Source organism: Megalobrama amblycephala, linkage group LG7 (genome assembly GCF_018812025.1).
Source record: "Megalobrama amblycephala isolate DHTTF-2021 linkage group LG7, ASM1881202v1, whole genome shotgun sequence".
In the NCBI taxonomy this organism is placed as follows: Eukaryota; Metazoa; Chordata; class Actinopteri; order Cypriniformes; family Xenocyprididae; genus Megalobrama; species Megalobrama amblycephala.
In genome coordinates, this window is record NC_063050.1 from 57,284,815 (window position 1) to 57,310,948 (window position 26,134).

The 26,134-nt window shown below is 39.2% G+C and overlaps 3 protein-coding genes across 3 annotated transcripts; 1 reads left to right on the forward strand and 2 right to left on the reverse strand.

Annotated features, from left to right (window-relative positions):
• Nucleotides 1–1,671: 1,671 nt before the first annotated feature.
• On the reverse strand, nucleotides 1,672–14,623 carry cul4a (cullin 4A). Its single transcript, XM_048198256.1, has 20 exons — nucleotides 14,251–14,623; nucleotides 13,820–13,935; nucleotides 11,994–12,097; nucleotides 11,776–11,845; nucleotides 11,571–11,644; nucleotides 10,220–10,382; nucleotides 9,926–10,015; nucleotides 9,735–9,817; nucleotides 9,254–9,321; nucleotides 9,037–9,155; nucleotides 6,379–6,571; nucleotides 6,155–6,259; nucleotides 5,967–6,077; nucleotides 5,615–5,700; nucleotides 5,201–5,308; nucleotides 5,003–5,116; nucleotides 4,102–4,207; nucleotides 3,846–4,018; nucleotides 2,141–2,293; nucleotides 1,672–2,062 (listed from the first exon to the last, which is right to left on the reverse strand). The coding sequence occupies exons 1-20, from the start codon at nucleotides 14,354–14,356 to the stop codon at nucleotides 1,967–1,969; spliced, it is 2,238 nt and encodes a 745-aa protein (XP_048054213.1). The 5' UTR covers nucleotides 14,357–14,623; the 3' UTR covers nucleotides 1,672–1,966.
• A 316-nt stretch (nucleotides 14,624–14,939) lies between these two features.
• Nucleotides 14,940–21,588, forward strand: pcid2 (PCI domain containing 2). The gene is given in 16 exon segments (XM_048198260.1): nucleotides 14,940–15,088; nucleotides 15,326–15,387; nucleotides 15,456–15,545; nucleotides 17,822–17,884; nucleotides 17,886–17,896; nucleotides 17,982–18,047; nucleotides 18,135–18,176; nucleotides 18,402–18,456; nucleotides 18,548–18,651; nucleotides 19,027–19,102; nucleotides 20,227–20,368; nucleotides 20,481–20,581; nucleotides 20,749–20,822; nucleotides 20,947–21,072; nucleotides 21,160–21,283; nucleotides 21,373–21,588. Coding segments are annotated over 15 exon segments (1,200 nt in total). The 5' UTR covers nucleotides 14,940–15,088; nucleotides 15,326–15,351; the 3' UTR covers nucleotides 21,463–21,588.
• On the reverse strand, nucleotides 21,587–26,056 carry prozb (protein Z, vitamin K-dependent plasma glycoprotein b). The gene is made up of 8 exons (XM_048198261.1): nucleotides 25,828–26,056; nucleotides 24,922–25,085; nucleotides 23,689–23,713; nucleotides 23,435–23,548; nucleotides 23,222–23,353; nucleotides 23,010–23,074; nucleotides 22,768–22,885; nucleotides 21,587–22,207 (listed from the first exon to the last, which is right to left on the reverse strand). The coding sequence occupies exons 1-8, from the start codon at nucleotides 25,901–25,903 to the stop codon at nucleotides 21,708–21,710; spliced, it is 1,194 nt and encodes a 397-aa protein (XP_048054218.1). The 5' UTR covers nucleotides 25,904–26,056; the 3' UTR covers nucleotides 21,587–21,707.
• Nucleotides 26,057–26,134: the final 78 nt, after the last annotated feature.

Sequence of the window (26,134 nt, forward strand, 5' to 3'; positions counted from 1 at the left end):
AGAAAATGTATTAAAACAAAAATAATACTATATATAAAATACATTCATTTATAAATATAAATAAATGAGATAAAATAAGAAAATGTATTAAAATAAAAACAATAATATATATGTTTGATTAAAATATATAAATTTTAATCATTTTATTTTACAAATTATTTATACAAATGTAAAATAATTTATTAAAATAAAAATAATACAATTTATATATATATATATATATAATATACATTTGATTAAAATTAGAAAATGTATTAAAACAAAAATAATACTATATATAAAATTAAATATAAATATAAATAAATTAGATAAAATAAGAAAATGTATTAAAATAAAAATACAAATTTGATTTGATTAAATCCCCTAGTGGTCCTTGACATAATGCCAGGGGGTCCTTATAAAATATCTGAATATGAATTTTTGTATATTTTGGCATTAACTGTCTTCTAAACCCCACCTAAGCAAAACTGATCAAATGTGAATCTTTAATCCAGTCGTTTTGAATAAAAGCATCTGCCACATGCATGAATGAGGAAGTGACTCTGACCACAGAAACCAGCGGTTTGACCTGCGACCTTCTATAGACACACTTTCTCATCTCCATCTCAGCTCAGCTCCTCATCTAGATCTCAGCGGCCGTCCTGTAATCGTACACGATTCAGTCTGAAGCTCTAATGAAGGCTTGAGGTCGAACCGTAAGAGCTTCACATGTGACCTAATGACCGCTGACAGCCTGACCAGACGGACCTGCAGGACAGATGAGTGTGTTTGGTTCAGACGTGACCTCGCGTAACCCCGTCTGCTGCGTCACGCTCTCGGCCGCCGTGGGCCGTAATTTGTTTCTTCAAGGAATTACTCTGTGAATGAGGCACGAAATCTCATTATCCTGGGAGTGTTTGAGAATCAAGACTGAACAAGAAACAAGAAGCACATCGACAAACTCGTACTTCAGCACAGAATCAGCTGCAGAAATGAAGAGTTACTGAAGAGATCTTTAAACTTTTATTGCAGTGAGATATTTTGATGACAAACTTTGATGTTGGCTTGAGAAAGTCGTTTTAAGGGTTTCAGTCTAAAGGTTTTAAGTTAGGAATTATGCAGAATGAGGATAAATAAAACAAGCGCACTCATAATATCTTAATTAAATATGATTTATTCTTTCATATCTTTGCCCGCTTACAAAGAATAGAATCCTCTGCTCTACAAAACTGTGTATGTGACAGAATACAGTTGATGAGATACACACACACACACACACACACACACACACACACACACACACACACACACACACACAATACACACACACTCACTCACACACACACTCACTCACTCACTCACACACACACACACACACACAGACACACTCTCACACACACTTGTACACACACACACACACAAATACACACACACTCACTCACAGACACACACACACACACACACACTCACAGACAGACACACACTCAGACACACACACACTTGTACACACACACTCACACACAAACACACGCACAAATACAAACACACTCTCACTCACACATTATCAGAAGAATAATTTCTGTCCATCACAATGAGTTTGAGGCTGCATTGAGTCTCAGCAGTGTGTGTGTGTGTGTGTGTGTGTGTGTGTGTGTGTGTGTGTGTGTGTGTGTGTGTGTGTGTGTGTGTGTGTGTGTGTGTGAAATCCTGTCTGGTTTCCGTTGCCTGAGCGGTTCATGACAAACCCTGCAGCATCAGAACATCATCAACATGATTCCGTCATCACGAGGGCCGAAGAGAGAAACACACGTAACGTGACGCTACAGTAGAAGAGACTCGACACACGCGCTAAACAGAAGTTCAAGAACAACAAACACAAAGAAAAGAAAGTGCATCTCATTCGCAATCATGCTGAAGTCCGTCCGTCCCCGAGCGGAGCGTGGACCGCGGCCCAGAAGCCCTTGTGAGGAGGCGAGGAGCGAGCGGCTCACGCCACATAGTGGTACTGGTTGGCGTTCTCTTTGTCCCGCTCCATGTAGTCCCGGTCGATGAGCGACTCGATGCGCTTCTTCAGGTCCGCCGGCTGCACAGAGGGAATCATGGGAATTATGACACGTCTAATATTCAGTGACATCATGATGATGATGATGTGGTGCGTCACCTTGACGGGGAACTTGAGCTGGTTGTAGAGTTCAGACACCAGCAGATTGTGGCTCAGGGTCTTCCTCATCTTCATGATCCTCACCACCGCCGCGTCGATCTGATACTGACGGTCCTGAAACACTCGCTCGGTGGTGCTCACCTGCTCCTCCACCTGAGGGTGATGACATCACACGTCACATGACCGTCTGCACATTCACATTCTAACGAGCCTTCAGACTTTGAAAGGAAAATACTGCAATAATTAGAGATCAAGCACTGAAGGTGAATATTGTAATCATTGGCGTATTTATTCTGTTTCCGCTCGATTTGGAGTCTCTCAATCCCTCTAGCGCCACCAACTGTCCAAAGTTTCACACGTTTATGCTAATAACTTGTGATCTATAAGGGTCCAAAACAAATTTTTCCTCCGATTTCTTGGCTCAAGACGATTCGATTGAACCCTAAGACGCCATTTTCTGTCATTAAAATTTTCCCGCATACATTTACATACATTTTCGAAATCCTACTAGGACGTTCTTCCGATTTCACGAAAGTTTAATCAGATCATCTAAAGAACATGCTGATAAAAAGTTGTGGAATTCATTTCAATTTGTCAAACCATTTAAAAAAAAAACGCGTGAACGAATTTTACGTAACGCTTGCGAAAATAGACGTAAGGCTCTATCTCCTCAACGCTTTATCGTATACAGACCAAACTTGGTACATGTCATCACAAGCATGACTTGAGGTTACATGCTGCGTTCCGACGCAGCACCACCTACTGGTCTGGAGATACAAAAAATGGCTAATTTGTTTTATAACTTCTTAATGGTTTGTCCAAAAATCATAAAAGTGGCGTCATGCCAAGTCAAATGATATCCAATTTTCCCATATCGGCCATTTTGGGCGTCAGCCATTTTGAATTTTGTAGTAAAATGTATTTTATGAAAGCATGAATGTATCATTATGAAACTCGGTATGGGTCATCGGCACGATGCCCTGAAGGAGTCTGAGAAGTTTCAGACCAGCGCCACCTAGTGGTGGAAAAAATTATTTACATGCTTATAACTTTTGATGTTGTTGTCTTATTTTCACTGGATTCCTGATTCCTTGCCGAGTCCAACGATACCAAACATGCTAGGTTTCGGGTTTGTGCAACGTTGTGATTTAGCATTTAAACAACATTCGCAAATATCTTAGAAACGATTAGTCTGATCGAAATGAAACCACAGTAGGAACATCAGAAACAGGTCGTTGACTAAACACTAATGGCCAAATGTCAACATTTTGATAGTAAATGGCAAAAAATTGCAATCAAAGTCAGGTGTGGGTCATTTCTTATGTCTTAAACGAAATGAGATATTTTCACCAAATTTGATCCGCTTATGTATGGGGCACTCTGAGGACACACGCACAAAAATGGACTGCGTCTCATGGTGGCGCTATAATTGAACAGAACATGAAATTGGCTCTAACTACAGTACTCTTGGTCTGATTGACTTCAAAATTGACCTGCTATCATAGTCCATTATGACATTGTTGGTCTGCTGCTAGCTTCCCTGTCTGCTTCTGTTGTGCTTGACCCCTTAATTGCTGCTTGCAGCTATATTTATTACAGATGAATCTTCTATCTTTGTTTGATTTTCAAACACTTTTTTTTTTTTTTTTTTTTCCCCTTCAAATCAAAGTCTGTAGTGCTGATCGTATCACATTCACACACTCACCGTCTCCTTCATCTGGATCTGGTTGATCTTGATACGGAAGAGTTTGTGTCTGAAGTCGCTGTTGAAGTGGAAGCGGTCGGCGTCCTCCACGTCTTTCCCGCGGGGCGTTTTATTGAGCACTCGTGCTTTCCCGCAGGCCAGAGACTGGAGCGTGCGCTTGAGCTCGCCGTCCTCTGACAGACACACAACACGAGTGTTACAGAGCGGTCTCACACACACACACACACACACACACACACACACACACTGAACGTACCGATGCCTGTGGCCGCGCGGATCTCTTCCACCGAACACTCGTCAGCCTCGTTGAATATGAGCAGGACGAGAGTCTGAAACAGAGACACCTGCAGCTCCTTCTTACCCTGCAGAGAGACGTGTGCTGATTGGTCAGTCCAGTGTGTCACTATTAACCTAACTTACAGTATCTTCTGCTCATCAAGGCTGTGTTTATTTGATCAAAAATACAGTAAAATTGTGAAATGTTATTCCAATATAAATCATTATTCCTGTGATCAAAGCTGAATTTTCAGCATCATTACTCCAGTCTTCAGTGTCACATGATCCTTCAGAAATCATTCTGATATGATGATTTGATGCTCAAGAAACATTTATGATTATTATCAGCGTTGATTTTTCAGGATTCTTTGATGAATAGAAAGTTCAAAAGAAATAGAATCTTTTGTAACATTATAAATGTCTTTACTGTCACAATTTAATGCATCCTTGATTAATAAAAGTATTAATTTCTATTTAACAAAAAATTCTTAATCCAAACGAATCATCATATCAGAATGATTTCTGAAGGATCATGTGACACTCAAGACTGGAGTAATGATGCTTGACTAAAGTGGTTATTTTTGTTTTGTTTTTGTCACACAGAAAGTATTCTCGTCTCTTCATAACATTAAGGTTGAACCACTGCAGTCACATGACTGTTTTAACGATGTCTTTAGTTCCTTTCTGGACCTTGAAAGTGTTGATTATATTGCTGTCTATGGACGAGTCTCTCGGATTTCATCAAAAATTTCTTAATTTGTGTGGTGAGTAATAAATGACATAAATTTCATTTTTGGGTGAACTAACCCTTTAAAAACATCTTAATGATTCCAAACGTTTGACCGGAGGAGTGTGTTCATATGTGTGTGTCGTCACTTCACCTCTTTAAACTCAGTCTTCAGCACCGCGTGACCCAGTGTGGGCTGCCATTGCAGTTTACGCCCGCTGTGTTTCCCCAGATAGAACAGCTTAAACACTTCCTGAAGCTTCACCATCTGAAACACACACACACACAGTCATCTGTCCACCTCGTTTCCCACAAACACACACTTCCGTCCACAAACATGAGTCACACACACCTCAGCAGGAAGATGGACGTCCATCGGGGTGTATGAGGGCCAGTGGCCCATGGTCAGGATGTTGACGGTCAGCTCGATGTTGCTGGGATCAGTCTGGTTCTGCATATACTGCGCACACACACACACACACACACACACACACACACAGCATTAGTACTCTCATATCACACGCCGCCCAAACTCACTTGAGAGCTCATTAAACCACGTGTGAGGAGCTGGAGAGATGCAACACCTCACAGCAGGTCTGTGGTACAACATTATTTACACATCTAGATAAAAGTGTGTGTGTGTGTGTGTGTGTGTGTGTGTGTACAAGTTTAGTGAAATGTTACTACTATTTATTTATGCATACATGCATATACATGTATGCAAACTCAAATATATAAATACATATATCTCCATGTGCACACACACCTGTTTGAACTGGATCATGACGTCTTTAGACAGCTCCATGTCTTTGAACATCCCCTCTAGTTTACTGGTGAACGCTGCTCCACACTCTACAACACACACACACACACACACACACACACCAACAACTTCAGTTTAACTAGTCATAGTGAAACTGACATGTTTACTACATCCGTCTGATTTTACTGTGAAACTCAAATTAAGACTGAAATAAAGGCTAAAACAGCAACTCGACCACAGCTGCATGGTCACTTCCTGTTCACATGATCATGTGACCTCACTGCCAGGAAACTGATCAGTGTAGTTTCCATAGTAACGGTCTGACGGCCAATGAGAAGTCAGATTCAGGACCAACCGTGTTTGAGTTTGGACAGCATGGACTTCTCTGCGTCCACCGAGGCGCTCTTGCCCACCAGCAGACGCTTGGCCAGATCCTTCTTGTAGAAGGCCTCGAACACGTCCTTCCCTGCGGGAGACACACGCTTCAGTTCACCTTCATCTCTGTGCCATCCTGACTTACACTGACGCTGGAGTGCAGATTACCGTGGATGAAGCGGAAGATGATCATGATTTTGTCCAGAATCCTCTCCAGCTCTTCCTCTGTGGCCTCCTTGTTTCCCGCACGCAGTTTAGAGTCCACGTACTTCGCTGAAGAGAAATTAACACTTTTATCCATCAAGGACACATTAAATGTGATATTTATAATGTTACAAATTAATAAAGGCTGTTTTATTTTTAACATGTGCTCAGTGAGGTTGGACACTCACCGATGAGCTCGGCGGGTTTGTTGGGTCTCTTGTTGATGAAGTTCTCGAAGGCTTCCTTCATGGCGTTGATGAAGGTTTCGTTCCTCTGGAAGCAGCGCTGGCTCACGAGGTCCATCCTGTCCTTGAAGTCCAGCAGCTCCTGAACCATCTCTTTATCCTTCTCTGGAGAACTCACGATCTCTCCGCCGGAGCTCTGCAGGAGGAGCGGCACACGTCATACAGAGTCAGAGCGCTTCACTGCTCTCATCTGTGACTGCAGAATCACTGACGGCAGACGAGAAGCTTTGCGTTCGTCTGAGAAACTTTTGCGTTCTTTTCGTTCGCTGAGAAACTTTTGCGTTCGTCTGAGAAACATTTGCGTTCGTCTGAGAAACTTTTTGTCTGAGAAACGTTTGCGTTCGTCTGAGAAACTTTTTGTCTGAGAAACGTTTGCGTTCGTCTGAGAAACTTTTTGTCTGAGAAACGTTTGCGTTCGTCTGAGAAACGTTTGCGTTCGTCTGAGAAACTTTTTGTCTGAGAAACGTTTGCATTCGCTGAGAAACTTTTGCGTTCGTCTGAGAAACGTTTGCATTCGCTGAGAAACTTTTGCGTTCGTCTGAGAAACGTTTTCGTTCGTCTGAGAAACGTTTGCGTTCGTCTGAGAAACGTTTGCGTTCGTCTGAGAAACGTTTGCGTTCGTCTGAGAAACGTTTGCGTTCGTCTGAGAAACTTTTGCATTATTTTCGTTCGCTGAGAAACTTTTGCGTTTGTCTGAGAAACGTTTGCGTTCGTCTGAGAAACTTTTTGTCTGAGAAACGTTTGCGTTCGTCTGAGAAACTTTTTGTCTGAGAAACGTTTGCGTTCGTCTGAGAAACTTTTTGTCTGAGAAACGTTTGCGTTCGTCTGAGAAACGTTTGCGTTCGTCTGAGAAACTTTTTGTCTGAGAAACGTTTGCGTTCGTCTGAGAAACTTTTTGTCTGAGAAACGTTTGCGTTCGTCTGAGAAACGTTTGCGTTCGTCTGAGAAACTTTTTGTCTGAGAAACGTTTGCGTTCGTCTGAGAAACGTTTGCGTTCGTCTGAGAAACGTTTGCGTTCGTCTGAGAAACTTTTTGTCTGAGAAACGTTTGCGTTCGTCTGAGAAACTTTTTGTCTGAGAAACGTTTGCGTTCGTCTGAGAAACGTTTGCGTTCGTCTGAGAAACGTTTGCGTTCGTCGGAGAAACTTTTTGTCTGAGAAACGTTTGCGTTCGTCTGAGAAACGTTTGCGTTCGTCTGAGAAACTTTTGCATTCGTCTGAGAAACTTTTGCATTCTTTTCGTTCGCTGAGAAACGTTTGCGTTCGTCTGAGAAACTTGCGTTCGTCTGAGAAACTTTTGCATTCTTTTCGTTCGCTGAGAAACTTTTGCGTTCGTCTGAGAAACTTTTGCATTCTTTTCGTTCTCTGAGAAACGTTTGCGTTCGTCTGAGAAACAAACGTTTGCGTTCGTCTGAGAAACAAACGTTTGCGTTCGTCTGAGAAACAAACGTTTGCGTTCGTCTGAGAAACAAACGTTTGCGTTCGTCTGAGAAACGTTTGCGTTCGTCTGAGAAACGTTTGCATTCTTTTCGTTCGCTGAGAAACGTTTGCGTTCGTCTGAGAAACGTTTGCGTTCGTCTGAGAAACGTTTGCATTCTTTTCGTTCGCTGAGAAACGTTTGCGTTCGTCTGAGAAACGTTTGCGTTCGTCTGAGAAACGTTTGCGTTCGTCTGAGAAACGTTTGCGTTCGTCTGAGAAACGTTTGCATTCTTTTCGTTCGTCTGAGAAACGTTTGCGTTCGTCTGAGAAACGTTTGCGTTCGTCTGAGAAACTTTTGCGTTCGTCTGAGAAACGTTTGCATTATTTTCGTTCGCTCGAGAAACTTTTGCGTTCTTTTCGTTCGCTGAGAAACTTTTGCATTCTTTTCGTTCGCTGAGAAACGTTTGCGTTCGTCTGAGAAACTTTTGCATTCTTTTCGTTCGTCTGAGAAACTTTTGCGTTCGTCTGAGAAACTTTTGCATTCTTTTCGTTCGCTGAGAAACGTTTGCGTTCGTCTGAGAAACTTTTGCATTCTTTTCGTTCGCTGAGAAACGTTTGCGTTCGTCTAAGAAACTTTTGCATTCTTTTCGTTCGCTCGAGAAACGTTTGCGTTCGTCTGAGAAACGTTTGCGTTCGTCTGAGAAACTTTTGCGTTCGTCTGAGAAACTTTTGCATTCTTTTCGTTCGCTCGAGAAACGTTTGCGTTCGTCTGAGAAACGTTTGCGTTCGTCTGAGAAACTTTTGCGTTCGTCTGAGAAACTTTTGCGTTCGTCTGAGAAACTTTTGCATTCTTTTCGTTCGCTGAGAAACGTTTGCGTTCGTCTGAGAAACTTTTGCGTTCGTCTGAGAAACTTTTGCATTCTTTTCGTTCGCTGAGAAACGTTTGCGTTCGTCTGAGAAACTTTTGCGTTCGTCTGAGAAACTTTTGCATTCGTCTGAGAAACAATTGTGTTCGCTTGAGAGATAAAGCTTATCAGGGCAACGCAATAGTTAATCCTTCCATCTCCTATAGTTTTCCATCACTACATCTCTTCAGGAAAATCAAATATGATGAAGCTGTTTTATATTTTATTTTATTTCAAGTAAGTGGCATGTTTTCTTCATGGTTACAGTCAGCGGTGTACCTTGATGTAGTCTCTCCAGGACTGCAGCAGCGCCGTCAGGCCGCCCTTGACCTTACTGAAGAGCTCGTACAGCAGCGTCAGCTCACACACGCGGTTCTCGTCCAGCAGCGTCTGCAGGCCTGAGGAGCATCACATAAGGTCAGCTGTGTTTCACGACATGACTTCAGTCTGCTCAGATCTCTAGAATAATTAATAATTAATAATTAATAATTCAAACCTTTCTGTAGGATGGCGGTCATGTGTTCGCCCAGCAGCTGCTTCTCCACAGCGGCGATGAGCGGCTTCCTGTCAGACACAGATGTTAGAGGAGCGTCTGTGACATCAGACATTTAAACACATGAAATAATAGATCAATCAGCTTGTGTGTGTCCTTCACTGCCCACAGACAGCTTAAAGACCAATCACAGGTCAGTGTGCAGATATGATGATGACGTCAGATACAACTTTATTCTTCAGCCGAACCCCTTTGAGCTAAAATATTATCTTGACGCCCCCCTGAGATTTTACGTGTTTTATTTTTATTCATTTTTATTCATTATTCATGACTTAAATCATTTTAATTCATAAAGTTTTAGTGATTTTTTTGTGTTTTTTTTGTGTTTTTTTTCATTTGAATTACATTTTTAGTATTTTTTTTTTTTTTAAAGTATTTTTTATTTATATCACACACACAGCGATCAGTCATGAGTGAGACTCACTGTGTGCTCTGATCTAAATAACTGATGACACGGTCGTTCTCCTCCTCCAGACGCCGCGCCACATGATGAAGATACTCGGGAACCTGTGTGAAGAACATGAACACGCGTCAGTACGCACACGTGAAGTGTGTGTGTGTGTGTGTGTGTGTGTGTGTGTGTGAGAATGAATGAGGAAGAACATCCGCTCTCACCTCTCTCTCCTGCATGAGCCTCTGACCCTCGGCGGCATACAGACGGGTCGTCTCCGTTAAAAACCGCTGCTCGAACGAGTCCTTGTACACCTGACGACAGATCAACACACACCGCTAGAAGACATCGAGAGCTACCACCACTAACTAACCCACATCACCCGAGATAACTCGTGTTGAACGCCCACTTTTCGTTTCAGAGTTATAATCATGAGCCAAAGCGACCAGCTACGAGAATCACAACATTAACTGTACGCTCATGTGAGAGATGACATCATCAGTGAGCGTTCCAATCACCTGCAGGTCTGAGAGCATGCCCAGTAAGCTCCGCAGCAGACTGCGGTCCACCGTCTCTCCGTTGCGCTCGCGCTCGATCTGCTCCAGGATTCCCTCCACCGTCCGGCTCTGAACGCCGCTGTCGCTCACGATGTGCGTCCGGAACAACTCCAGCCCCGTGTCCCTGACAACACGCATGTGTTACTATAGCAACGTTACTCTTAGAACTGTTATAACTGTTCAAAACACTTCAGATTCAACTGAAATAAAATGTTATAAAAAAAGTTTTATGATAATTTTATAATAGTAAAATTAATAAAAATGAGAAAAGCACACAACAAAATTACCTAAAACTTTAAAGTTAAAATAAAAACAGAAAAAATAAAAAAAGTATTCAAATTATTAATAAAAACTAAAATTCACTTGGTTTAACTCGATGTACTAAAATAATAAAAATAAATAATGAAATAAATATTGAAATAAAATACTAATAAAAACAAAAACTAAAATTAAAATGAAAACAAAAAATATAAAAATAAATTGAAATATGAATTATTCAGTTTAACTGTACAAAAATAAATTAAAAAACTATATAGAAATAATAAACTAATCAAAATGAAAAAATGAAAACATTACTAAAACTTTAAAATTAAAATTAAAATAGAAAAAATAACTAATTATTAATAAAAACAAATTAATTTGGTTTAACTCTGAAATAACTAAAATTAAAATAAAAAGTAATAAAAATATGTAAAATAAAAAACAAAAAACCTAAACTTTAATTAAAATGAAAATAGAAAAAGAAATAAATATTCAAAATATTAATAAAACTACACTTCAATTTAATTTAACTTGATGTACTAAAATAACTAAACCTGAAATAAAATGAATAAAACGATATAGAAATAATAAAATACTAATAAAAATGACAAAAAACAACAAAATTACAAAAACTTTAACTTAAAATGAAAATAGAAAAAAAAACTAATTCAAATTATTAATAAAAACAAATTAATTTGGTTTAACTCAATGTACTGAAATAACTAAAATTAAAATAAAAAGTAATAAAAATATATAACAAACAACAAAAAAACTAAACTTTAATTAAAATAAAAATAGAAAATAGAAAAATAAAAAAAATATTCAAAATATTAAAACTATATTTCGATCTAATTTAACTCGATGTACTAAAATAACTAAACCTGAAATAAAATAATATAATACTAATAAAAATGACAAAAACAACAACAAAGTTAGGAAAATTTTAACTAAAATGAAAATGAAAATAGAAAATATAAAAAATAAAAACTAATTCAAAATATTAATAAAAACCATGAGTATCTGAACGGAGGTCTCTGATTGGTGGACTCACCAGATGGACGGCAGCAGCGAGTTCTGGAGGACGTATGTCCGGTCCAGGAAGAGGAAAATACTGCGGATCATGATCTGAGGGGACGAGACGGAACATGTGTAAAGACACACACACACACACACACACACACACACACACACACACACACACAGACACACACACACACACACACACAGACACACACACACACAGGGCTGTGGCGTACCGTCTGTCTGCAGTGGTCCTGCCAGCACCGGTTCATCCTCTTCAGGAAGGACAGGCTGTCCAGCGACTCTGTGCGACTCTGTTAAGGGCTGCTTTATTCTCACTGCGTGTCACAGCGCCCTCTACTGACGGTCTACGGACACAAACACCAGCTGACGGAGCAAAGCAAGCGTTATCTGTGAAGCACAGCTGGCAAACACACACACTGCTGAAGGATATTCCCTGAACTGATGGATCTGAGCCCGGACGTGATCCTCACACACTTGACGCAGCTGCTTGTACAGCATGGGCGACACTTTATACGAGCAGAGGTTCTCCACGGCCTGCGGGAGACGAAAACACCATCAACACATCATGTGACTTACTAGTGTGACAGCAGAGGAAACTCTTAAAGCACATCTGCAAGTGAAGAGCGGCGGCTCGTCATAGTGACCATCACATGACAACACACATTTGCTTGTTCAAACAGGAAGTGTAATTCCATTATATTTCAATCACATAATAACAATCGAGTAAATGTGATTTCTGTGTCCATTTTCAGGCTGCTTTGAAATGATGACACTACAGTCACATGACCTGTGACGCGTGTCATTGCATAACACACAGCTCTATACACACACATTACTGGTCAAAAGTTCAGAATCATTAAGATTTTATAATATCTCTCTTCTGCTCACCACGGCTGTGTTTATTTGATCAAAAATACAGTAAAAACAGTGAAATATTATTCCAGTGTAAATCAGCTGTTTTCTATGTGAATATATAGTAAAGTGTAATTTATTTCCAGTGATCAAAGCTGAATTTTCAGCATCATTACTCCAGTCTTCAGTGTCACATGATCCTTCAGAAATCATTCTGATATGATGATTTGCTGCTCGAGAAACATTTATGATTATTATCAGTGTTGAAAACAGTTTCTGTGGAAATCATCATACATTACTGTTCAAAAGTTTTATTCATCAAGGACGCATTAAATTGATCAAAAGTGACATTAAAGACATTTATAATGTTACAAAAGATTCTATTACAAATAAAAGCTGAAATAAAAAGTTTTATTCATCAAATAATCCTGAATAATGAAATGTGTCTCGTCCACATTATAGATGTGAACCTGCCAAAGACACACGCTCTTTATGTTTACACGCATCCATGAAACAAATTTTTTATTAAATTAAAAATAAAATAAAATCTAAAATATAATAAAATAAAATCTAAAATAGAATACAATTAAATAAAAAAATGTAAAATAAAATAAAATATAAAATGATCAAATTAAATTTAAAATAAAACAAAACAAAATAAAATAATAAAATAAAAATATAATAAAATAAATAAAATTAAAGATAAAATAGAAAATAGAATAAAATAAAAATAAAATAGAAAATGATAATAAAATAGAAAATGGAGTAAAATTAAATAGAAAAATAGAATTTTAAAATGTAAAATTTTATAAAATATAAAATCAAATAAAATTAAAATAAAAAATTATAATAAAAAATAAAATATAGAAAGTAAAAATAAATAAACATAAAATAAAAATAAACAAAAATAGAATAGAAATAAAATATTAAATTAAAAAAATTAAAAATTAAAATTACGTGAGAGAGAGAGTGTCTGTGTAAACTGTAATGCATTTTATTTTTCAGGATTATTTGATGAATAGAAAGTTCAAAAGAACAGCTTTTATTTGTAATAGAATCTTTTGTAATTTTAGCAGCAAATCATCATATCAGAATGATTTCTGAAGGATCATGTGACACTGAAGACTGGAGTAATGATGCTGAAAATTCAGCTTTGATCACTGGAATAAATTACACTTTACTATATATTCACATAGAAAACAGCTGATTTACACTGGAATAATATTTCACTGTTTTACCGTATTTTTGATCAAATAAATGCAGCTTTGGGGAGCAAGAGAGACTCTTTCAGAAACATTATAAAATCTTGATTCTGAACTTTACATCAGTGTGTGTGTGAGTGTGTGTGTGAGTGTGTGTGAGTCTCTCTGCAGCATCATAACCTGAGCGACTCGCTCGTCTCACCTGGTAGAGCTCCTCCAGGTTGTATTTGATGGAGGTGCTGTTCTGAATCGCTCCAACAGCATCTCGCAGCTTCAGCCACGTGTCTTCAGTGTAGCTGTCCGTCAGCTTCGGCCTGTCTGCACACACACACACACACACACTTTAATACTCTTTAAATATATATATATGATATATATATATATATATATATATATATATATATATATATATATATATATATATATATATATATATATATATATATATATATATAGGTCTATCATATATATTATATACATATACATATGAATCAGCAGAATATATACACACAAAACACAGTTCAATATTGAGTTTGATTTCAATAATAACACTAGATGTGATGTTGTCTCTGTAGTTGACTATGTTGTGACACACACTAACTAGTGCACTAGCTGTAGTTCAGTGAAACTCACCTTTAAAGTTCTTGATGATCAGTTTCTTAGACGCTCCTGCTTTGGCAGGTTTGGTGAGTCCATTAAAGTTGGACTTCTGGTTGTGCTGGAGATCTTCTGCCATCATTGATCCTCAAATATAATAAACGCAGTTAGCTGCTAGCTGTAAACACACTGAACCGAGCCAGAACCAGAGCCATGGAACCGGCTCCAAACCCTCATGGAGTGCCTCTGCCTCACGACACACGCTACACACACATCAGCAGATATAATCAGAGATATAATCACAGATATTCAGAGATATTCAGCAGATTTACTCCATATTCACTCTGATGATCGCGCGAGCAGCACAAGATGGCAAACCAGTGACGAATCTGCCGCCGGAGGATCACACGCTTCACCTCACTTCAGACAAACTTCTAAATATACTTAAATAATCAAATAAGACAGTCGAAACTATGACTTTACGCCACAATTTCGCCATTTTATCCAATAATTGTGAGCTTTTATGACTTAATATGTCATAATTTCAACTTTTCATGTCATAACTATGACTTTTAACTCACAAAAGAACTCAACTGACTGACATATTATTATTATTGACCAACTTTAAGACATTATATTTTTTCTTCAGCTAAATATTTCAATTATTTATCAGAATAGTGTTATAAAACACGATTTCACATCGACAAATACCCGTTCGTTAATGTTGATTAAACTGAGGCGAATATTTCCGTTTATGGAAAGTGCGGAATAGAATCCACAGCTGTGTGTTCACTGATGTAAACAGGAAGTGCTGGTGTGACGTCAGCGGGCTCTGCAGTGAAGCACACGCGCCACGGGATGTGAATTGATTTGGGTAAATAATAATAATTGTGTGTTTCAGTTCAGTCGCTGATATGATATAATGTTTGTAACGCATATGTACATGTAATAGCACTTCCGGTCATTGTGAAAAACAGAGTCTGTGATGAATGTGTGAATTAGCAGCTGCGCTAATCGAGGCTTTCTCAGTGTGATCAACATTACTGTGTTTACTGTCTAGTGTGAATGTTGGTGTAGACAGCAGCTCATTATAAACACGATCTTGTTTCAGCGCTACTGGATCAGAGGTCAGAGGTCATGGCGCACATCACTCTCAATCAGTACCTGCAGCAGGTGAGTCGGTTTGTCCACTGCAGGTCAGTCTGAAGCTCTCTCAGTCTCTGACTGTGTGTGTTCTGCAGGTTCTGGAGGCTCTGGAGAGCAGAGACGGGTCGTTCTGTGCCGAGATGCTGTCCTTCAAACACCCGCATGTGGCCAACCCTCGCCTGCAGGTCAGGTCACTCAACACTGATCACTCACTCATTTAAACCGGGTTCATTTATTTTAAAGGTGCCATCGAATGTTTTTTTACAAGATGTAATATAAGTCTAAGATGTCTCCTGAATGTGTCTGTGAAGTTTCAGCTCAAAATACCCCATAGATTTTTTTTAAATAATTTATTTATCTGCCTATTTTGGGGCATCATTAACTATGCGCTAATTCAGGCTGCGGCCCCTTTAAATCTCGCGCTCCCGCCCACGGAGCTCGCGACTCTATAATACATTACATAAACAAAGTTCACACAGCTAATATAACCGTCAAATGGATCTTTACAAAGTGTTCGTCATGCAGCATGTCTAATCGCGTAAATATAGTATTTATTTGGGTGTTTATATTATAATTCTGAATGAGTTTGAGGCTGTGCTCCGTGGCTAACGGCTAATGCTACACTGTTGGAGAGATTTATAAAGAATGAAGATGTGTTTATGAATTATACAGACTGCAAGTGTTTAAAAATGAAAATAGCGACGGCTCTCTTGTCTCCGTGAATACAGTAAGAAACGATGGTAACTTTAACCACATTTAACAGTACATTAGCAATAGGGCTGGGCGATATATCGCATGCGATTGTCACGCGCATTTCGTCAGTAAAGCCGGTTCCCTGATTACCGCTAAATCACCATCACCTGCTTTCAAATGGAGCGGCATTTAATAGACAGAGCCGTAGTTCACTGATAAGCTACGCAATATCACGTTCATTATCGAAGGCGATTCATCTGCAATATATATATGCGATATATCGCCCAGCCCTAATTAGCAACATGCTAACGAAACATTCAGAAAGACAATTTACAAATATCACTAAAAATATCATGTTATCATGGATCATGTCAGTTATTATTGCTCCATTTGCTATTTTTCGCTGTTGTTCTTGCTTGCTTACCTAGTCTGATGATTCAGCTGTGCACAGATCCAGACGTTAATACTGGCTGCCCTTGTCTAATGCCTTGAACATGGAGCTGGCATATGCAAATATTGGGGGCGTACATATTAATGATCCACGACTGTTACGTAACAGTCAGTGTTATGTTGAGATTCGCCTGTTCTTCGGAGGTCTTTTAAACAAATGAGATTTATATAAGAAGGAGGAAACAATGGAGTTTGAGACTCACTGTATGTCATTTCCATGTACTGAACTCTTGTTATTCAACTATGCCGAGAAAAATTCAATTTTCAATTCAATGGCACCTTTAATGTTTCTGAACTTATTGGTTTAATGTTATTTTTATTATTTATTATTTTTTTAATCATTTTTTTCTGTAAACATTTCCATAGACCCCCAGCTCAAATCTTAAAATGTTATATATATATATATATATATATATATATATATATATATATATATATAATTTTTTTTAATTACATTTTTTTTTTTTTTTTTTTTAATTTTTTTAAATATTTAGTTCAATTTTTTTAAACTTGCTCAAATCTCAAAATGTTTTATTTTTATTTATATATTTTAATATTTTTTATTTTAATTTCTTAGTGTAATCCTATTTTTTTATTATTTATTTATTTATTCATATATATATATATATATATATATATATATATATATATATATATATATATATATATATATATATATATATATATATATATATATATATACAAAATATCTGTAAACATTTCCATGGACCCCTGAGCATTTAATATGTTTTATTTTTATTTATTTATTTATTTATTTTAATTACATTTTTATTTTTATTTATCTGGATATTTAGTTGATGCAAACATTTCTTGGACCCCTTAGCTATCAGAATGTTTTATTTATTTATTTTAATTTGTTTAGATATTTAGTCTGATCTCATTTTTTATCATTTATTATTTATTTATTTAGACATTTTTTACACTGTTTTTCTCTAAACATTTCCACAGACCCTCTAGAATTCAAAAGGTGTTTGTATCATTTTTTATTTATTTATCACATTTATTAGCTTTATTTTATTTTAGATATTTAGTTTAACCTTATTATTATTTTATTTATTTGTTTATTTATTTATTTTTACCCTGTTCTTATATCATAATTTCCACAGACCCCCAAACACTCAAAATATTTTATTTTTATTTATTTATTTTAATCACATTTCTTAGTTTTTTGGATATTTAGTTTGATAAATTGCTGGTAACTGCTGTCTATGATGTGTGTGTGTGTGTGTGTGTGTGTGTGTGTTACGCTCAGAGATGCATGATTATTGATGTGTGTGTGTGTGTGTGTGTGTCGCAGCTGTCCAGTCCAGAGGAGAAGTGTCAGCAGCTGCTGGAGCCGCCGTACGACGAGATGGTGGCCTGCTCATCTCAGGTGCGATTCTTCATCAGTGTGTGTTTGATGTGTTCACCGCACCTCTGGCGTCTCGTTCACCGGCGTCTCGTCTCTTCCTCTGCAGGTGCACCTTCGCTGTGTCCAATCATGACTTTGTGGAGGCCTACAAATGCCAGACGGTGGTGGTTCAATATCCTTTATTCAGGATCGTGATGCTCATGCTGTGCACTCGCTGTGTGTTGAGATTGTTCAGTGTTTGTCCTTAACTCAGCTGAACATCGTTTCTGAGAGCGTTTCAGGCTCATAAAGAGGAGAACTGGTGAGATCATGGATTTCTGTTGTAAAGAAAATTTTATTTAAATGGTTATATCTCCTAAAAAATCTGAAAAAAGGTGTATTTTGATCATCTTAATCCATTTGCAATGTTTTTCCCACATTAAAATCTAAGTATTTTAGAAATATTTATGCATAAAAGGACCCGAATGCATTAGGAGGGTCAAACCATAAACACACTGACGGTCACTGATGATGGCTGTGCTTTCAGGGCTCTGCCGATCATGTTTGCCGTGACCCTCGACCTCAGGATATTTGCCAATAATGTGAGTGCAACTCATTCATCTGTGGATCAGCAACATCTGCAGCGTCTCACAGCGTGTGTGTGTGTGTGTGTGTGTGTGTGTGTGTGATCAGGCGGAGCAGCAGCTGCAGGTGAAGGGGAAGGGGAAGGTTGGAGACATGCTGGAGAAAGCCACGGAGCAGCTGATGAACTGCTTCAGAGTCTGTGCCAGCGATAAGTGAGTTATTACATTAATAAACCATCACAGAAGGAGCCGTCTGCTCACCGAGGACTGCGTTTATTTGATCAAAAATACAGTAAAAACAGTGAAATATTATTCCAGTGTAAATCAGCTGTTTTCTATGTGAATATATAGTAAAGTGTAATTTATTCCTGTGATCAAAGCTGAATTTTCAGCATCATTACTCCAGTCTTCAGTGTCACATGATCCTTCAGAAATCATTCTGATATGATGATTTGATGCTCAAGAAACATTGATGATTATTATCAATGTTGAAAACAGTTCATATTTTTTGAGTTTTCTTATTTTTTAAGTGAATGTGAGGCTCAGTATCCGTACGGTCATGTGACCGAGCTTGTGTTTGTGTTTCAGTCGCGCTGGGATCGATGACTCAAAGAAATGGGGAATGTTGTTTCTGATCAATCAGCTCTTCAAGATCTATTTCAAAGTAAGAGTCCAGAGTTTTTATTAATATTCTAATAAGGTTCTATTAGTTATCATGAACTAACAATGAAAATCCTTCTAAAGCGTTTATTAATCTTAAAGGATTAGTTCACTTTCAAATAAATATTTCCTGATAATTTACTCTCCTCCATGTCATCCAAGATGTTCATGTCTTTCTTTCTTCAGTGGAAAAGAAATGAAGGTTTTTGATTAAATCATTCCAGGATTTTTCTCCATATAGTGGACTTCACTGGGGTTCAGCGGGTTGAAGGTCCAAATGTCAGTTTCAGTGCAGCTTCAAAGAGCTCTACATGATCCCAGACGAGGAATAAGAGTCTTATCTAGAGAAACCATCAGACATTTTCTAAAAAAAATAAACATTATATACTTTTTAACCACAATTGCTCGTCTTGCACTGCTCTGTGATGCTCCACGCATGACGTAATCATGTTGGAAAGGTCACTCGTGACGTAGAGGAAGTACCGATCCAGTGTTTACAAAGAGAACATCAAAGACTAAGTCAAACAACCTTTACAAATAGATTTTGAAGGAGAAAATGTTTTACCGCGGTACTTCCATACGTCACGCGTGACCTTTCCAACATGATTACGTCATGCGTGGAGCATCACAGAGCAGTGCAAGATGAGCATTTGTGGTTAAAAAGTATATAATGTTTATTTTTGTCAGAAAATGTCCGATGGTTTCTCTAGATAAGACTCTTATTCCTCGTCTGGGATCATGTAGAGCTCTTTGAAGCTGCACTGAAACTGACATTTGGACCTTCAACCTGTTGAACCCCAGTGAAGTCCACTATATGGAGAAAAATCCTGGAATGTTTTCCTCAAAAACCTTCATTTCTTTTCCACTGAAGAAAGAAAGACATGAACATCTTGGATGACATGGAGGAGAGTAAATTATCAGGAAACTTTTATTTGAAAGTGAACTAATCCATTAAAGTTAATTTCAACATTTACTAATACATTATTAAAATCAAAGTTTTTATTTGTTTCTCGTTAGCTGCTTTTTTCTCAGAATTGCATGTTTATATCTTTTATAATTTGCAATTGTGAGGAAAAAAAGTCATAATTGTGAGATGAAGAGTGGTAATGACCCTCTTTATTTCTTCAGATCAATAAGCTGCACCTGTGTAAGCCTCTGATCCGCGCCATCGACGGCTCCACGCTGAAGGACGAGTACAGCATGGCTCAGCGCGTCACCTACAAGTACTACGTGGGCAGGAAGGCCATGTTCGACAGCGACTTCAAACCAGGTGTGTGTGTGTGTGTGTGTGTGTGTGTGTGTGTGTGTGTGTGTGTGTGTGTGTGTGTGCGCGTCAGAGCCCTTCTGTTGGTCACTAGAGCTCAGTGTGTTTCTGTGTCCAGCTGAGGAGTGTCTGTCCTTCTCCTTCACACACTGCCATCGCTCCTGTCAGAGGAACAAGAGGCTCATCCTCATCTACCTGCTGCCCGTCAAGATGCTGCTGGTACGACCGTCACTGAGATTCACGCCAGATTCATTAAATTATTAATGTTTATGCCTTCATTCATTCTTATAATAACTTTGTATTAAATTATAAATCCAGAAAAATTAAAATGCAGCACAGAAAGAATCAGATGTTCAGATGTCACATGGTTGTGTTTGTCTTGTCAGGGTCACATGCCCACCCATCAGCTGCTGAAGAAGTACGACCTCATGCAGTTCGCTGACGTCACCAAGGCCGTGAGGTAAAACACACACACACACACACACACACACACACACACACACACACACACACACACACACACACACACTCTCACAGTCCAGTGAGGATGCTGTAGACCCTCATCATCTTCTCGTGTGTGTCAGCGAGGGGAACCTCTTACTGCTCAATGAAGCTCTGGTCAAACACGAGACCTTCTTCATCCGCTGCGGCATCTTCCTCATCCTGGAGAAGCTGAAGATCATCACCTACAGGAACCTCTTTAAGAAAGTGTGAGTGAACAACACACACACACACACACTCTCTCTCACACACACACACACACACAGATTCATTGATCTGAGAGCGTTCCTCTTTAGATATCATCTGCTAAAGACGCATCAGCTTCCTCTGGACGCCTTCCTGGTGGCGCTGAGGATGATGAAGGTGGAGGACGTGGACATCGATGAAGTGCAGTGCATCCTCGCCAACCTCATTTACATGGTGAGACGCACAGATCACTTCCTGTTGGGCACAAACATGTGCTGTTAAAGTGTTTGCACGAGTGTGAGACGCCCTTCTCTCTGTCTCAGGGTCACATCAAGGGTTATATTTCCCATCAGCACCAGAAGCTGGTCGTCAGCAAGCAGAACCCGTTTCCTCCGCTGTCCAGCGTATCCTGAACATCAGCTCCCAGAATGCACCTGTTACCAGGAGGAAACACGCTGTTCTTCAGTGATTCATTCTCATTTTATGTTTGCCCTTGTTTTTTTATTGATTATGTCAAATAAACGTCACACTGTTTTGTATGTTTGATCGTTTTATTTAATGCCGCCTAAAACACGTCAGTATAAAACATTCAAGCTGGACACGTTCATCATATTGTTATTTTGCAGTGAAATACGACCCACACATGATTCTTAGATCATCATTGCTGTAGTTCTTTCTCGGACGCGTGCAGCAGCGGCCGGAGCCAGTGCAGGTATCGGGACAGTTTGGTGAACACGAGTCCTTTATCGCAGTCCGACAGAGACACGCCCGTCAGGAACGCCGTCTTCCCCTCCACTGTGGCGACGGGACTCCCGGACTTCACCTCACACTTCATCAGTCTGCTGCGGACGGGAGCGTCGGACGCCATGCAGAACATCTTGTTGGTCATTAAGAACGTGAGGTTGAGGGAGTCACGACAGTCGTCCAATGAGAGGTAAGAGTGGCTGGGTCCGCCCATGACCACGCCCTCTCGGCCGGCCTTCATCAGGATGTTCTCGCTGTAGTCTTTCTCCGGCAGGCAGAGCGGGATGATGGACATGTTCTGTGGAAAAGGCTCCTTCAGCTCCAGGAAGGCCAGATCGTCCTCCGGACCGGACGCGTACCGCTTGTGAGGCGTCCAGCTGGAGACGCGCAACGCTGTGCTGGAGTCGCGGACCGCTGGAAGACAAGAACACGCACGCTTAAAGGGTTAGTTCACCCAAAAATGAAAATTCTGTCATTTATTACTCTCCCTCAAGACCTTCGTTCATCTTCAGAACACAAATTAAGATATTTTTGATGAAATCCGATGGCTCAGTGAGGCCTGCATAGCCAGCAATGACATTTCCTCTCTCAAGATCCATTAATGCACTAAAAACATATTTAAATCAGGTCATGTGAGTACAGTGGTTCAATATTAATATTATAAAGCCACGAGAATATTTTTGGAGCGCCAAAAAAAAACAAAATAACGACTTATATTGAACTTACACATGAACTGATTTAAATATGTTTTTAGTGCATTAATGGATCTTGAGAGAGGAAATGTCATTGCTGGCTATGCAGGCCTCACTGAGCCATCGGATTTCATCAAAAATATCTTGTGTTCTGAAGATGAACGAAGGTCTTACGGGTGTGGAACGACATGAGGGTGAGTAATTAATGACATTATTTTCATTTTTGGATGAACTAAGTCACTTTTTTATGGAATGGTTGGTTAGTGCGGGTCATGTGCTCACCGAGACTGACGTGCCGCTCCTGCAGCGCCGACATACACACGGCTGACGTCAGCACAGACTTACGGCCCACGATCACACCGTGACAGATGACTTCACCGCTGCCGTTCACGAACCGCACCTGCAAACATCATCATCATCAGGTCTCACCGGCTGAATACTGAACAGCTGCTCTTCTGATTGGCTGATCGAGTGTAGTATGGTGCCCTGCGCTAGGGATGCTGGGTAATCCAGTTGATTCTCACCTCCCACGGGCAGCGTCCATCAGGACAGAAGCTGGACGTCTCTGTCGTCCCACACGGGTTCTGAACTGAGAACATGGAGGATGTCAGTGTCACATGTTCCACACTGCAAATGCAAATGAGCAGCAGCAATGTAGCCAATCAGAAGACAGTGAAGCGCGTTCCTCAGCCGTTCGCAAGTTTGTGCTTAAATTAAAATGTAAAGACCGCTGTACCTTGAGGCGAGCAGCTCCGGCCGTTGCTGTGAAGCACGAATCCTCGCGCGCAGAAGCAGCGATACGCGCCTGCCGTCGGTTTGCAGAAGTGCTCGCACGCTAAAGGCCCGGCAGACGGACACTGGGATTTATCTGCAAAACATCATCATGAAGCATCCGACACACACTGAATGTGATCTCACACATCACATGTTTGTAAATCATCACATTCACCAGTTTGACAGTCGGTGCCGCTGTACATGTCGGTGCACGTGCAGGTGTAGCCGCCGATCCCGTCCTTGCACGTGCCGCCGTGTTTACACGGGTTGGATCTGCACTGATCTCCATCTATGATAAATAGTGTAAAAACAGGTTAAAATTATATGAGCCATCAACTAGCAATCTATGAAAAGTTATTCATCAGTTCATTCATATTATAATAATTTAATTGTATTCAAGCATGATCAAACTTTCTAAAGGTCTCTTACCGTAGTATTTGGTCCAGAACTCATTCTGTACGGAGGGGGAAAAAGTTGCATTGAGTGTAATTATTTCAGCACCATTTACTTAAATTACTATTAAATAATAATAATAATAATAATAATAATAATAAAACAGTAAAAAATAATTATAACGTTTAAAACGTGTAGGCCTACAGGCTATGTAAGCTCATTTCATGCTTGTAAATCATAGTCAAAATTATGACATAAAAGTCAAAATAAAGTTGAAATTGTGACACTAAAGGTCGAATTTATGACGTACTAAGTCATAAAAAGTCGAAATTATGACCAAAAAAATAATAATTATGACAAAGTAATAATTACGACTTTTTAATATCATTATTATGACTTGGTATGTCATAATTTCGATTTTTATGTCATAAAGATGCTTTGGTAAAGAATAATCTTTACTCGTACGTAAATTGTCTTGATGGGAGGAGTCAAAAAGCCCGCGTTCAGATACGGCGCGGCGGCGCGCATTAACGGTCAAACTAAAAAGACCGCGAACTTCAGTCACACCTCAGAATATCATCTCCTTCACATCAGAGTAACTCTGAAGCAAACAACAGTCGCACTTTCCTCCAGATCTGCCACTGGTGAGTACTTCATTGTCTAAAGCCTGTGATCCTTTTGAAGATTCATATAACGTCAAATAATATCGAATTTAATATAAATTTTATATCGTTCGCCCTAGGCCTAGGCTTTTTGTGCCTCGTCTGCATTTTCAGCTTCACGTTTTTAAAACGTTCAACTTTTTAAACACATCTTCGAGGCCCTGCGCGCTCTTGTCCATTTAGTTAGCGTTTTAAAAGCACAATATCCTTCTGTGTGAACAGCTTACTTTAGTTTTCAAACCATGTTCCGGCCAGCAGGTGGGGCTGTCAGCCGGCACGTTTCAATAAACGTTATCGATTCAAATAGCTGACAGGAAAGTATAAAAGAGGTTTGGCTAACTTCTGTGTGTTTAACAACTTCACTTCTTACAATGTGACCATGTAAATGTATAGTTTTAGGGAGAATTAAATGAATACAATTGTTATTGATGGGTTTAACCCTAGCAACAAGTCTTTTTAGAAGCTGTTTTGTATCCAAACAAAGCTAGATGACATGTTGTTTAGATACCTGCAGCTTACATGTTCATTATCTACACAATTTAATCATTTAATTGACACCCCAACATGCTGCCCTCAGTATATGTTGATTGGTCATTAGATGTCGTACTGTCTTCTTGTCGTCCTCGAAGTATTCTCGGGCCTCTTCTTTATTGCATTTCTCCTCAAAGCACTCGCGCTCCAGATTCCCCTGCAGGATCTCCTCCAGCAGGAACAAATTCGCCCGTCTGGAGCGCTGGAGCAGCATGTTCGCCCGCCGACCAGAGCGAAACACTGAAAGACACGGTCGACTTATCATGATTACAAACATCATCCCTGCTAACAAAAAATGTTAGATGAACGTTCTGAAACGAGTAGTGACATTTAAAAAATGTTAGATGAACTAAAATGTTTCAGGAAAAAGTTCCATGAACGATAATGTTTTTGCGCTAACATGATTACAGACCAGATAACTTTGAACGAACGTTCTATTAATGTTACTGTAAGAATGTTTGTTCATAACTTCAAGAGAACCTTGACAGAACGTTCCCTGATAGCTGGGATGCTGTGAAGAAATCAATGACGCATCTTTGACAAATTCACATCCTGAAGTCATGCTTATCTCGGTGGTTCGAGGAACAACAACACTACCAGTGAATGTCCTAGTCTGACTCTTTAAATCAGTTTAAGAGCAAAACAAGGACAGGAATGATAAATCGAGAGTAACGTACACTAATTCAGCTAACAAACATTATTCTAATAATTTATTCAAAGTTATCTGGTCTTTAATAATGTTCTCAAAACGTTAGCACAAAAACATTATTTATACATCGTTCATGGAATGTTTTTTCTGTAACATTTATGCTGGACATTTGCTAAGCTAACATTTTTTTAATGTCTTACTTGTTTCAGGGAACATTACAAAGTAACGTTCTCATAATGTTTGCCAAATGATAAAATGTAATGTTTCCAAGAAAGAAAATCTGGACGTAGCAAACGTTCTTAGAACATGTTGTTAGCTGAGTTGATCTCTCACCCGTGCGTTGATCTCCGGACGACACATGATGAATGATCAGCGTGAAGAACAGCAGACGACATATCAGTGATTCCATCACGATCAATCAGCAGAAGCTCCTGACACCTGTCAGTCACTGATCATCAGCCGCTCGTCTGTAGCCCCGCCCACAATCAATACAGTCAATAACTCTCGAAAGAACGTCTCTTCCTACACGACTGTACAGCATTAACAGGATATGATGCGATGGCGACGTCATTACTGCTTTCAGCTCACTGTGATTAAACGCTGTTAAACGAGTGCGTCAGATTCATTCGTTAAATGATTT